The following is a 13,456-nucleotide window of genomic DNA, read 5'->3' on the forward strand; positions in this document are numbered from 1 at the left end:
GATTCACGCACAGTCGTAAATTCCCACAGTGTGCACTATGTGCTTCGAATATTGTGTGTACTTTTTGTTTTATACAGTTGTCAGCCAGACATCTAACTATGAAAAAATTACACTCCAAAATACCCTGGGCTTCTGACAAAACAACCCGGGCTTAAGCCCCGTAAGCCACCCCCCCGCTCCGCCCCTGACGGTCGCCCCCCCCCAAAAAAAAAAAAAGAGTCCCAGAGAGCCCCTCGTAGTGCTGCTTGGTAATCTCGGCTCATCATAGCAGCGCTCTTGGAGAAAGCCAGTAACATCCCATAACTGCGGTCAAACCTGTTACTCTTATTTTACAGAGGAGAACTGCAGTCTTAGGTGCGGGGAAAAAATTAGGTGTTACTATCCATACGCTTGAATCTGGAGCTTTTCCTGGATGTATTTCATCCGGGTCTGCCGCGGCGCCCCGCTCGCTCTTTCCCAGAATGGCGTCCGCTGCTTGGGTACGGGGATGCGTGGTATTGGGTCGTCTGCTCCCTTTTCCATCAACTTCCTCTTCTCCAGGTCTTCGGATGCGTCGTAAATCACGAGCCCGTTTTCATAAAACACACGCAGTCTGGGACAGTGGCGCGGCTGCCACTTCGTACCTCGCTAAGTAAGTTAGCTGGATTTGATTGTTGACGATTTCGCGTGATCCTGGATCGTTCGGTTCCCCGAAGCTCATCCGGGACTTGCTGTCATAGCAACAGAGCCGTAAGCGTAAACCTGCTCGGGAGCAGGTTTACTTTATGTAAACAGGATTAGATCGCGGCCACGCAGGTATGTCCGCTTCATTTATACGAAAGCAACAGCGATATTCCACCACTGTTTCACCATAAATACATATTATCAATGTAACTGAAGATAATGCAGCACCTGATCCTTTTATTGATGTCACACAGATACATACAGGTCATTTCCTAAAAAAGGGAAATGTACTATTAACATTCTATTACATGTATGTGATTATTACAGATGTAATTCATATTTCAGAGTAGTAATTGTAAATTACTTCGTGTAATCAAGATGAGAGACCACGGCTATAAAAGCGAAGGTGGATTTGGGAAGCCTGTCGCAGCCATGTCCTGTCCGTATACGCGAGCAGCCCATTGCGGAAGGTGCAAGATTGATAAGGAGAGTCCTCAGAACTCAGCGTATATTGCGGGACAGACAGGATCCTTTAGCTCAGCGCGACAGTGTGCTCATTGAGAGATATCGATTTTCCCGTGAGGAAGGGGTTTCTGACAAAGAGGCGGAGAACGTCAGGGTTAGTTGAAGTAAACCTGCTAGGGGGCAGGTTAGCTTCACAGAGTGTGTCGTCATAGTAACTCACTCAGAATTAATCTAAACTCGCTTTGTGAAACCGGAAACCCAGAGTTTCCGTTAACTCAGGGTATACTTACTCAGAGTTTGCACTAAACCGGCTTTCTGAAATAGGGCCCAGTAGGTGAAAGGACATGAAGACACAAACACCGATCACAGTCAGAAACAACCAGCCAGTACAAAACAGCTCCTCTCATAAAGCAGGCAGACACCAACTACTGAAGGAAACCACCACAAAGTCAAATTAAACCCTAAACAAACACAGCGGGGGGGCGAGGCACCCTCAAACAGCTTTCAGGTTTAACAATGGGAATGAAAATGAAGCCATGAGGGCCAAACGGCACCCTCTGCTTGCAGCTGCCCCCTCAGCCTGCGTGCAGGTGTGTCCAATCAGTCGCTCAGGGGTCTGGTTTCCCTCTGCTGGACCAATAGGCTTTCACTGGAGGTGCAGGCCGAGGGTTGGTCTGTGTTTCCACAGAGACTTATTCATCATGAAGAACACAAGACAGAACAACCAACTCGCTCATGAGGGAAGTTTTGGGTCAGAACCAGCTCTTGGAGCTCACGCTGCTCACCTGACTGCAAATCCTTCAAAGAGCAGCTTCCTCGTAGCCTTTTTATTGACAAACACAGTTGCAACACACAGCACAAGCACCTCCCTCCGTAAAACCCCCCAATGGTTCTAAGACAAGGCACTGTGTGTGTGTGTGTGTGTGTGTGTGTGTGTGTGTGTGTGTGTGTGTGTGTGTGTGTGTGTGTGTGAGTGACCTCCTGCTGACCAAAAGGGTCATAAAAGCAGGAAGCAACAACAGAAGAACAGATCTGTCAGACAGGATGTATCTGCGATAAAACCTCCCCCAGCACACAGTGTCTGGTGGTCAGAGACAAAGGAATGTCTTGATCCTGTAGATTGAACTCAGACTTCACAAATTTAAGAACCACAATGACAACATTCAACAATCAGACTTAACACTGAGCAGTCGTCAGGCCAGTCTACATCACAGCAACCCTGCAGTATCTGTAAGGCAAGGCAAGGCAAGTTTATTTGTACAGCACAATTCAACAACAAGGTGATTCAAAGTGCTTTACAGAGACATTAGAAACAAGAACAAATAAAAAGCATGATTTAAAATTGAATAAAACAAGCAAATAAACTAACTAACTAATTAACAAACAAACAAACAAACAAACAACAGTATATAAAATCAAAACAGATAAAATCAGAACAGTAGATAAAATCAGTAGTTAAATGTAAGTTTTGAAGTTTAAGCTTAAAGTGTGGATTTGGTGCTTTATTCAAATGCAGCTGAGAACAGGTGAGTCTTCAACCTGGATTTAAATAAACTGAGTGTTTCAGCTGATCTGAGGCTTTCTGGGAGTTTGTTCCAGATATAAGGAGCATAAAAGCTGAATGCAGCGTCTCCATGTCTGGTTCTGACTCTGGGAACTGATAAAAGACCGGATCCAGATGACCTGAGGGATCTGGATGGTTCATACTGGGTCAGGAGGTCATTGATGTATTTTGGTCCTAAACCATTCAGAGCTTTATAGGCCAGCATCAGAACTTTAAAGTCTATCCTCTGACGGACAGGCAGCCAGTGTAAAGACCTCAGAGCTGGACTGATGTGGTCCACTTTTTTGGTCTTAGTGAGGACTCGAGCAGCAGAGTTCTGAATGAGCTGTAGTTGTCTGACTGATTTTTTAGGTAGACCTGTAAAGATGCTGTTACAGTAATCAAGCCTACTAAAGATGAATGCATGGACTAGTTTTTCCAGGTCCTGTTGAGACATCAGATCTTTTATCCTTGATATATTCTTGAGGTGATAGTAAGCTGACTTTGTTATTGTCTTAATGTGTTTTTCTAAGTTTAGGTCTGCATCCATCACTACACCCAAATTTCTCGCCTGGTTTGTGGTTTTTAGATGTATAGATTGAAGTTCTCTGGTGACCTGTAATCGTTTTTCTTTGGCGCCAAAGACTATTACCTCAGTTTTGTTTTTGTTTAGCTGGAGAAAATTGTGGCACAACCAGTCATTGATTTCCTCAATGCATTTACCAAGAGCCTGTACAGGGCCTCGGTCTCCTGGTGACATTGTGATATATATTTGTGTGTCATCTGCATAGCTGTGGTAGTTTATTTTGTTGTTGTTTATAATCTGTGCCAGTGGGAGCATGTAGATGTTAAACAGAAGGGGTCCCAAGATGGAACCTTGGGGAACTCCACATGTGATACTTGTCTGCTCAGATGTGAAGTTACCTATTGATACAAAGTATTTCCTGTTTTCTACGTATGTTTTGAACCAGTTTAGTACAGTTCCTGAAAGACCTGTCCAGTTCTCCAGTCGTTTGAGTAATATGTTGTGGTCAACTGTATCAAATGCTGCACTGAGATCCAGTAAAACTAGGACTGACATTTTTCCACTGTCTGTATTCAGACATATGTCATTAAACACTTTGGTCAGAGCGGTTTCAGTGCTGTGGTTCTGTCTAAAACCTGACTGGAAGGCATCGTAGCAATTATTCTGTTTTAAGAAGTAACTGAGCTGTTGAGAAACTGCTTTTTCAATGATCTTAAAAATGGGAGATTTGAGATCGGCCTGTAGTTTTTCATTTGTGTCTTGTCAAGATTGTCCTTTTTCAGTATAGGTTTGATTACAGCAGTTTTTAGTGATTCCGGAAACACACCTGATAATAAAGAAAAGTTGACGATCTGTAACAGGTCTGACTCTAAAGTCTTTGAGACCTTTTTGAAAAAACTTGTTGGCAGGACATCTAAACAGCAGGAGGAGGAGTTCAGTTGACCTAAGATGTCCTCCAGGTCTTTGCTGTTAATCGGGTGAAACTGTTTCATGGTGTTTAAACAGTTTTTGGTGGACACAGTACATATCCTGGATCTGCTGTTGATGTACCAATTGCTTGTCTAATTTTTTGGATTTTGTCAGTGAAGAATTTGGCAAAGTCATTGCAGGCCATGGTCGAATGAAGTTCAGCTGCCACTGACACAGGAGGGTTTGTTAGCCTGTCAACTGTAGAAAATAAGACCCGAGCATTATGGCTGTTTTTAGTGATGATGTCAGAGAAGTAGGACCTCCTTGCATTCCTCAGTTGTAAATTATAATTGTGAAGTTTCTCTTTATAAATGTCATAATGAACCTGGAGGTTTGTTTTTCTCCATCTGCGCTCAGCTTTCCTACACTCTCTTTTTTCATTTTTCACCAGTGTGGAGTTTCTCCATGGAGACTTTTTCCTTCCAGAGATAACCTTCACCTTAATGGGAGCAATAGTGTCCATTACATTTAACATGTTAGCATTGAAGCTATTGACGAGCTCATTGACTGACCCTCTGGACAGGTCAGGTGTTAATGGGAAGACCTGGTTAAAGATCTCACTACTGTGTTCAGTTATGCACCGTTTTGTGATCACTGCTGTTGATATATTTGTGTGGGCTGAGATTTTACTTTCAAAGAAAACACAGTAATGATCAGACAGGCCCACATCAGACACAGTAACCTTTGAAATGCTCAGGCCTTTGGAGATCAGTAGGTCAAGAGTGTGTCCTCTATTATGTGTGGCCTCTGTTACATGCTGAGTCAGCCCAAAGTTGCCCAGAGTGTTACTCAGGTCTTTAGTCCCTTTGTCCTGAGGGTTGTCCACATGAATGTTAAAATCCCCAACAATAATTACACAGTCAAAATCAACACAGATCACAGACAGCAGTTCACTGAGGTCATTAAAAAAGTCTGTGCAGTATTTGGGAGGCCTGTAAACATTAAGAAACACAACTTTGGATGGGGCCTTCAGCTGTAAAGCCACATATTCAAAAGACTGAAAACTTCCAGGAGATAGCTGCTTACATTGAAATGATTCATTAAATAAGACAGCGACCCCCCCTCCTCTCCTGCTCACCCTGGCCTCACTGATAAAACTGTAGTTAGGAGGGGTCGTCTCGATGAGAACAGCTCCACTGTTACTTTGGTCCAACCAAGTTTCAGTTAAAAACATAAAATCAAGGCTGTGCTCAGTGATTAAATCATTAATTAAAATGTTTTCCCAGCTAGAGATCTAATGTTTAATAAAGCCAACTTAAGTGTTTTAGAGGCATTACTTGTCCCCTCGTGTTTGGGAGCAGTCTGTGGCACACAAGGTATGTTTACTATGTTTAAAGATCTTTTAGAGTGCAGCTCTCTGTGTTTTGACCAGGCCACATGTCTCCTGTCACCTAAAAGTACAGAGATTTTAAAACCTTCTAGTAAACAGGGTCCCAGCTTCTCCTGGGAAAAGTCATCACTGCCATAATCCTCACAGCCCGGACCCTCCACACATCACACATCAGACTGCGGAGACAGAGCATGAAGAGGAACTAAGGGGGGCGAGGCTGGGCAATGTGACTTCGATTGCTCTGTTGAGGGTGGGGCTCGATGGCGAACCTTTGGCTGCTCTGGTGGGGGGTTTATGGGGGACAAAAAGGGATTGGGACGGGGGGTAGATCTGAGCCCAGCATTGACCCGCTCCATCATCTCCTCAGTGAATTTCAGGTGTGGGGAGGAGGGAGAAAGGGAGGGGGAGGAGGGTGATGGCCTGTCAGGGGTTTGGGGGACTGGGGAAGGTCGTGGTCCCTGGTCCTGGTCGTTGGTGTTGTTGAGAGAGTTGGAGGCAAATAGGGACCCCTCTTCTTGCCTCTTCTTGCCTCAGATGTCTCTCCTTTCTGAGGCTCTTCCCGGGTGGGGGCAAATGGAGCTCCTCCTCAAGGTTTCTGCTGGGCTTTGTCTGTTCTTGGAGTACTGTTTGTTCCTCTTTATGAGATAACTCCTCGTTTATCTCAGCCTTGGCACCAAGGATGGATGACGTATGGAATAAAACAAGTTGGAGGTGAACAGTTTCACCCCTGACTTGTTAAAATTAAATCCATTTGCTTTAAACAGATGCCTGCGTTCCCAAAAAATATTAAAGTTGTCGATAAAGTGCACTGAGTGGTCAGCACATGCTGATATAAGCCATTTATTCAGTGTAAACAACCTGCTGAATCTCTCGCCTCCTCCTCTGACCGGCGGTACAGGCCCACTGATGAATACAGCTGCATTCAGAGAGTTTACAGTATTTAATAATCCAGTAAAGTCCCGTTTCAGAACCTCCGACTGTTGTTTGGACACATCGTTTGACCCTGTATGCAGAACAATGTTTGTCACAGTCGGATATTCATCTGCAATTTGAAGAATTCTCTCCTTCAGGTTGTTGACCATATCCTTAGGAAAGCAGAGGACTTTAGTGTTCTTACCGCACATCCTTTGTACATCCTTTACGGCAGAGTCACCCACAATCAGAGTTTCAGGCCTAGCCTTTAGCTTTCCCTGTGGCCTTTCACTTTTCAACAGATTTTCAGACCTTATTTCGCTGCTTTTAGATGGATGGTTGTCTGATATAGATCCAGGGTCCTTTGATAGTGGAGCAAATCTGTTCTGCAGTTTCACATTCAGTTGTTTTGGAGGTTTGTTGTTAACCTTCCTATTCACGGTTGTCCAGTCCTGTTTCCTCCCGTATACAGGGGTAGAAGAGCTTCTCTGTCTCGTAGGAAGTGAAGGCCAGTCGGTTTCAGAGATTTCAGCTCGCTGTGCCCTGCCTGTGATACGTCCTCCCCCTTCCAGGAGACATGATTTATGTCTTGGTTTGCACCAAGACAGTCTAAGGGGGGATTATCACTTGAGGATTTATAATAATGCACAGAGTCTACTTTCTTGGTCATGTCATCTGTGCTCCTTAGCTGTGTGCTAGCTTGCTCATCGCCATTGTTTTGAATCAAAGGCAAGGTTGTTTCATTTCCACACAGTCCATTTACCTCCACGTTTACTTCTAAGTATCTGTACTGCAGTACAGATACTGCAGTACCACGTGTACTCTGTTCAGCAGGCCCTGCACGTGTCGCTGTCGGTGCTCTGAAGGTTATTCCAGAGTTGGCTCCGTTCCTCTTAAGCCTTTGGAATATTTTCATGAACAGCTGCTTCCTACAGGATCATCAAAAGGTGCTGTGACCTTTGACCTTTTCACCTTTACAGGTCAGCAATGAAAATACTCCAGCAGAACAGAGTTCAGACGTGTTGTCGTCTCTGCGGCTGATGTGACATCTGCGTGTCAATATTTGAGCTGTGGTTAACCATCAATCCGTCAGCTGCTCCTCCATCCTCCATTTTGCCCGCAGCCGTCGGACAGACATGCTGCCGTCCACAGCCGTGACTCTGAGCGTTGGCGCTCTGCTCGTCTGCTCTGCGCTCATCCAGTGTTCAGGTGAGACACACCCACGCTCGTGTTTTCCGCCTCTGCGGCACAGTCTGAGTGTTTCCGTTTTTCTGTCCACCCCTCAGTGTTTTTGGATCGGTCGGCGGCCGGCCAGATCCTGCGCTCCTCCTCCAGGAGGCGACGAGCCAACTCGCATTTCCTGGAGGAGATGCTGCCCGGGAACCTGGAGCGGGAGTGTTACGAGGAGCGCTGCTCACTGGAGGAGGCCACAGAGATCTTCCAGACCCAGGAGAAGACGGTACGAAGCCCACCGCCGCCCACGCAGCAGGAGATTACCACCGTGTTACTTTATTTAAACATATATTAAAGCAAAGTCAGCACCACAGACCCGTGCTAACCCAGAGAGGACCGCTTCGTCCTGATTGATGATGCTGGGCCCAAAACCTGACCCTCAGCGGGTGGAGCTAAATGCTTAAATAAGGATTTCGACGTAGTTCTAGTCAAGGGTGTGTAGCTAGCAGAGTGTGTGTAGAGGAAGCAGCCGAAATGATGGAAGTCATCAGAAAACATCACCCTCGTTCATCCCGGACACGAATCAGGACGATTACAGAGCAGGAGATCAGCTTAGCTGCGCACACACAGGATGCAGAGCGTTGTCGTGTCTGCAGACTCTTACACAGTCGTTCAACATAACCACAGCTGCAGTCACTAACTCTGAGTCCTTGTCCCACAGATGGAGTTTTGGTACAGATACACAAGTGAGTACGAACAACCCAGTCACTCAGTTTGTGGCAGCTCAGCTGGATGTGCTTTAGTCTGACTACAGTCTGAAATCTTATCAGGTGTCTTCTACCAATGACTCAGCTGAGTTCCTCACCTGTGTGTCTTAGATCTGAACCCCTGTGGGACCAACCCCTGTCTGAACGGAGGCATGTGCACCCTGGACCGAGGAGACTTCACGTGTCTTTGTCCTCCCCAGTATCAGGGCAAGATCTGCAACACAGGTAACAAACACCTGAAACTCAGGTACACCACCTTTAAATCGAGCAAATGACACCTGACAAATGAAATATTTATGAAAATTGCCTTGGGTAGTGGTGTTGGAGTGCCACTATAGAAATGGTGGCTGTATGCAGTACTGCAGAGACCTGGCAGGTGGCGCTGGAGTTCAGTGTGGCTGTGCTGACGGATACTTCCTAGAGAGTGACAGACAGAGCTGCTCCAAGACCGGTAACACTCCCAGGACCCACATTGTATTAGTATTACTGCACATAATACTACAGTAAGTGCAGACGGGATTTATTACTTCCAGGCTGGACGACTGTAATTCATTATTATCAGGAAGTCCTAAAAACTCCCTGAAAAGCCTTCAGCTGATCCAAAATGCTGCAGCAAGAGTCCTGACAGGGACTAGAAAGAGAGAGCAGATTTCTCCTGTATTGGCTTCCTGTTAAATCCAGAATTCAAAATCCTGCTCCTCACATACAAGGTCTTAAATAATCAGGCCCCATCTTATCTTAATGACCTTGTAGTACCATATCAGCCTATTAGAGCACTTCGCTCTCGCTCTGCAGGCCTACTTGTTGTTCCTAGAGTATTTAAAAGTAGAATGGGAGGCAGAGCCTTCAGTTTTCAGGCCCCTCTTCTGTGGAACCAGCTTCCAGTTTGGATTCAGGAGACAGACACTATCTCTACTTTCAAGATTAGGCTTCAAACTTTCCTTTTTGCTAAAGCATATAGTTAGGGCTGGACCAGGTGACCCTGAATCCTCCCTTAGTTATGCTGGGGAATTCCCATGATGCACTGGTGTTAATCATTATTCATATATTCATGTCTGTGTCTTTGTTGGTCTCACGGCTAATCTGAGCTGATTTCGTGATCTTTCTTTCCCGTTCCTGCTCAGTGGCGTTCCCCTGCGGCCGTCAGCAGATGGAGGCTTTGGATCGAGGTCGCTCTCTGCTGAGTTCCTTGGAGACAGACGATGCCACGTGGGATTACAATGCAACAGACAGCTGGCTACCTGAACTTAATTCAACAGAGGTGTGGACAGCGAACGCAACAGGGAGAGGAGGGAACCTGACGGACAGTGGAGGGGCAGGAGGTAGCGAGATGCAGCCTCGTGTTGTGGGTGGATCCCTGGAGAGGAGAGGAGGGAGCCCCTGGCAGGTTTGGAGGGATCAGTGGAATAACGAAGCAGAACCTTGTTCTGAGCTGTGTGAACGTGCTGACTCTGAGCGTTTCTGTTCAGGTTCTGATCCACAGGTCTGACGGCTTCGGTTTCTGCGGAGGGACTCTGGTATCTGACCGATGGGTCGTTTCTGCCGCTCACTGCTTTGAAGAGTCTGCAGACCACATTACGATAGGTGAGGCCGGTGGTTTACAGTGGACCTCACCCACTGTGAGCGGCAGAGCAGCAGGGGTGCTCATGTAAACACGCATACTTTGAATGCTAATCAGACACTGTTCACACATCTGTGTAGGCTTCTGCACGTCTGTAAAACCACTACACTCAGGTATGTGCCCTCTGCTGGCTGCAGCAGCGATTGCGGCATCTCGGTTCATCGATGCTGTCCCTTCAGTCTGAGCGCAGGAATGTGTGTGTGAGCTGGGTTTTCTGAGTGTGTGTGTGTCTGCAGGTGACTACGACAAGCAGCGTCCCGATCCAGGCGAGCAGCAGATAAAGATCCAGAAGGTCATCATTCATCCTCACTTCCACGCCTTCACCTTCGACAGCGACCTCGCTCTGCTCTATCTCGCCCGGCCTGTTCAGAAGGGGCCCACCGCAATCCCCGCCTGCCTCCCCGACACCCACCTCTCCAAATACCTGCTGAAGGTAAATTCATCGGAAATGATGAGTGCTGCAGCTGACTTGGCCCATCTGTCTGATGCCGACTGTGTCCGTGTGCCCAGGAGGACAACCACGGCGTGGTGACGGGCTGGGGGGCCACCGAGTACCTGGGCCGCTCCTCGAGGTTCCTGAGGAAGGTGACACTCCCAGTGGTCGGCTACAAAGACTGCATCAGCACCACCGAGCAGGTGATCAGCTGAGCGTCTGAGCCCAACCCCGCAGCAACTGCTGATCTATACTTAGTGTTTGAGAAAGAGCAGCAACACAGCAACAGGTGACGTAAACGTTAGAAAAGCTGCTGCATCCTCTGATAAACTAGACTGTTTATCAGAGGATCCGGGGGGGGCTACTTAGAGGGTTACCTGGTACGCCCGCTGTCGATAGACCGCCACGTTTGTGGTGAACACCGACGGGCTGGACAGTTTTTGGATGGAGGTCCACAGGTTAGCATGTTAGCAGGGGACTGCTGCACATTCGTCATACTTAATACAAGTAATGACCTTTTCTAAAAGTAACTGTAATCTGATTACTGAGTGTAGTAGTGTCATCTCTACAAAATGAAACGAGGGTGGAAACTGCTTCGGCGAGCAGCACTGCTGAACGACAGTTGGGGTCGTAGAGGACGATAAAGAGCACACCTGTTCATGTGTCCTTACAGGAAGAACTGTTGGATGAACAGGTGTGCTCTCTGTAACGTGTTTGAATCCTGCACTAAGCAGACTGTGGACACCTGAACATGATGCACAGCATCTGCTGTCAGCATTGTTTGTGTACAGGTGTACATGTAAATCTGCCACGTCTCAGGTGTGCTGTTCACTCGAGCGATACCGTCTATGACCAAATCAAACCAGACCAGGGTCAGCGATAGAGACGCAGCCGTTCCCACGTTGCCCTGATGCCCGGCCCCTCCTGTGTTTCCTGCAGGTGATCACAGACAACATGTACTGCGCAGGTTACCTGGAGGCCAGTAAGGACGCCTGCAGGGGGGACAGCGGAGGGCCGTTTGTGGTGAACTACAGGGGGACCTGGTTCCTGACCGGGGTCGTCAGCTGGGGGGAGAAATGTGCCGCCCGTGGCAAGTACGGTGTCTACACCCGACTGGGCAACTTCCTCAACTGGATCCGAGACACAATGGAGAGATGGGACGTGAACGGCACTGGGAGCCCGTGAAGCCCCGAGAGCCAAGCGTGCCCGGTTTCATGTGAGGGGATTATGGGATACCGAGTGAGCTGCAACCACCTTCAAACCGACTCTGAACACTGCTGCCACACTGACGCCATAAAGGGATCTGCTGCAGTAATAGTACAGCGAGTATGCATAGTGAGTACTTTAATACCACAGAGGAAGCATCACCCTGAGATTTAAAGCAATGCTGTGAAGGAGCATGCAGTAAATCTGTTGCTGTGTTTGTCTATGAATAAATGTCAAGGAGCAAAATTCACCAAATAAACAACGTGTGTAAGCTTCTCTTCATGTTCCTGGATGATGTTTGATTCACACACCTGTGGGTACATACATGCACAGACTATACATATGAGATGGTCACTGTGATGTCACATATTGGTCTTTGAGGTTGTTTTTCAGGTTTCAAACATTTTTGAGACCTGGCAGGAAGAGTGAAGGGGCCGAGCTGACCAGGCGACGCTGCACGCTCGGTAAAAATAGGCTTTTATCGTCCTGGATGATCATTTTCACTGTTATTGGATAAGCTGTGAACCCAGCAGCTGAGACCACAAACCCTTCAGATCATTTCATTTCCTACAGACTTCAGACAATCAGACCAGAGCAGTCGCCCCCTGCTGGACATTAGATTGAATGCAGGTCTAAGCAGTAATATCTGAATGTTGCTGTTACAGTAAACAGATCATGTCATCATTGTTGTGCAAACATGTTGATTTTGGTTCTTTAATAAGAGCTTTTGAGTGCCTCCCACATAAACACAGCAATGAAACAAAACAATGTTGCATCATAAAGCATCGTGCCATAACATGAGCAGCGCGTTACATAATGGGCCTGGCAGTCATTCACAGGTGTGAAGTAGTCAGACTCGAACGTCAAGGAAGGTGGTAGGGAAGCAGACTATGCAGACATTTTAGGTTTCCAAGGTGAGCAATTCAATAGTGATGGGACGTTCTGTATCGAGGCTTCGGAGCGTGTGTCGAGTAATGGAGGGGGCGTTTCCGCGAAGCGCGTATCGAGGCTTGCTTCATTTATGGGAGGAGCTGAAAATGATGACGTCCGAAGCCTCGCTGCCCGGCTGTACCACGTGACTGGTTCATGAAGTGGTTCGAACTTTGCCGCGAGATATGACAGCGATATAAACCCCTCAGACTTCATTCAAAATGTGGGTGTTTGATGGAGAGTTGCGGTTAGAGAGAGTTTGGAGACAGTTTGGAGGTTTATGAGAGTGAGGAGAGAAAGTCAGGAGAGAATGGAGCCAGCTAAGAAGAGGAGGATGTCCTCCCCTGTGTGGGAACATTTTGATCTTATTCCTCCCAACAAAGTATGTAAATTTCTACAGAAGATGTATTTTCATGATACTGATGGTGCAATACAATTTATGTTGAGCTGTCTTGACTTTTGTACAAGGTGAAGTGTTTGCTATGTGCCAGGGAGCTGGGATATAACAACAACACCTCATCCATGCTTAGGCACTACAGAGCTTTGCATGAGAATAAGGGGAACACCGATTGTGGAGCAAGGCCAGGGCCCTATTTCAGGAAGCCGGTTTAGTGCAAACTCTGAGTAAGTATACCCTGAGTTAACGGAAACTCTGGGTTTTCGGTTTCACAAAGCGAGTTTAGATTAATTCTGAGCGAGTTACTATGACGACACACTCTGTGAAGCTAACCTGCCCCCTAGCAGGTTTACTTCAACTAACCCTGACGTTCTCCGCCTCTTTGTCAGAAACCTGACTGTAGGAAGTGTCAGACATGGCGTGCTCCTTCCTTGAAGAGCCAGTAGATGTTGAAGCCCAAATTCTCCGCAGAGCTCTCCGCCGGGAGAGAGTGATCAGAGCGCGTTTGGACATTTTATCAT

The 13,456-nt window shown here is 47.0% G+C and overlaps 1 protein-coding gene across 4 annotated transcripts; it reads left to right on the forward strand.

The window, feature by feature from the left end:
* The first annotated feature begins 215 nt into the window (after positions 1-215).
* Positions 216-11,874, forward strand: LOC308401773 (coagulation factor IX). Of its 4 annotated transcripts, none has more exons than XR_013972603.1 (11): positions 216-795; positions 7,389-7,617; positions 7,695-7,867; positions 8,303-8,327; positions 8,460-8,573; positions 8,665-8,799; positions 9,473-9,735; positions 9,818-9,932; positions 10,206-10,402; positions 10,480-10,691; positions 11,342-11,469. XR_013972603.1 is itself a non-coding variant. In XM_080890169.1 (11 exons), exons 2-11 carry the CDS (start codon positions 7,545-7,547, stop codon positions 11,585-11,587), a joined length of 1,467 nt encoding a protein of 488 aa, XP_080746295.1. In that variant the 5' UTR covers positions 216-795; positions 7,389-7,544; the 3' UTR covers positions 11,588-11,874. The 4 variants fall into 4 exon arrangements, 3 of the variants coding, with proteins under 3 accessions (XP_080746295.1, XP_080746296.1, XP_080746297.1); XM_080890169.1 differs by having other exon boundaries at positions 10,480-10,605; positions 11,342-11,874; XM_080890170.1 differs by having other exon boundaries at positions 216-631; positions 10,480-10,605; positions 11,342-11,874.
* Positions 11,875-13,456: the final 1,582 nt, after the last annotated feature.

Source organism: Rhamphochromis sp. 'chilingali' (genome assembly GCF_963969265.1).
Source record: "Rhamphochromis sp. 'chilingali' genome assembly, chromosome: 8".
Taxonomy (NCBI): Eukaryota; Metazoa; Chordata; class Actinopteri; order Cichliformes; family Cichlidae; genus Rhamphochromis; species Rhamphochromis sp. 'chilingali'.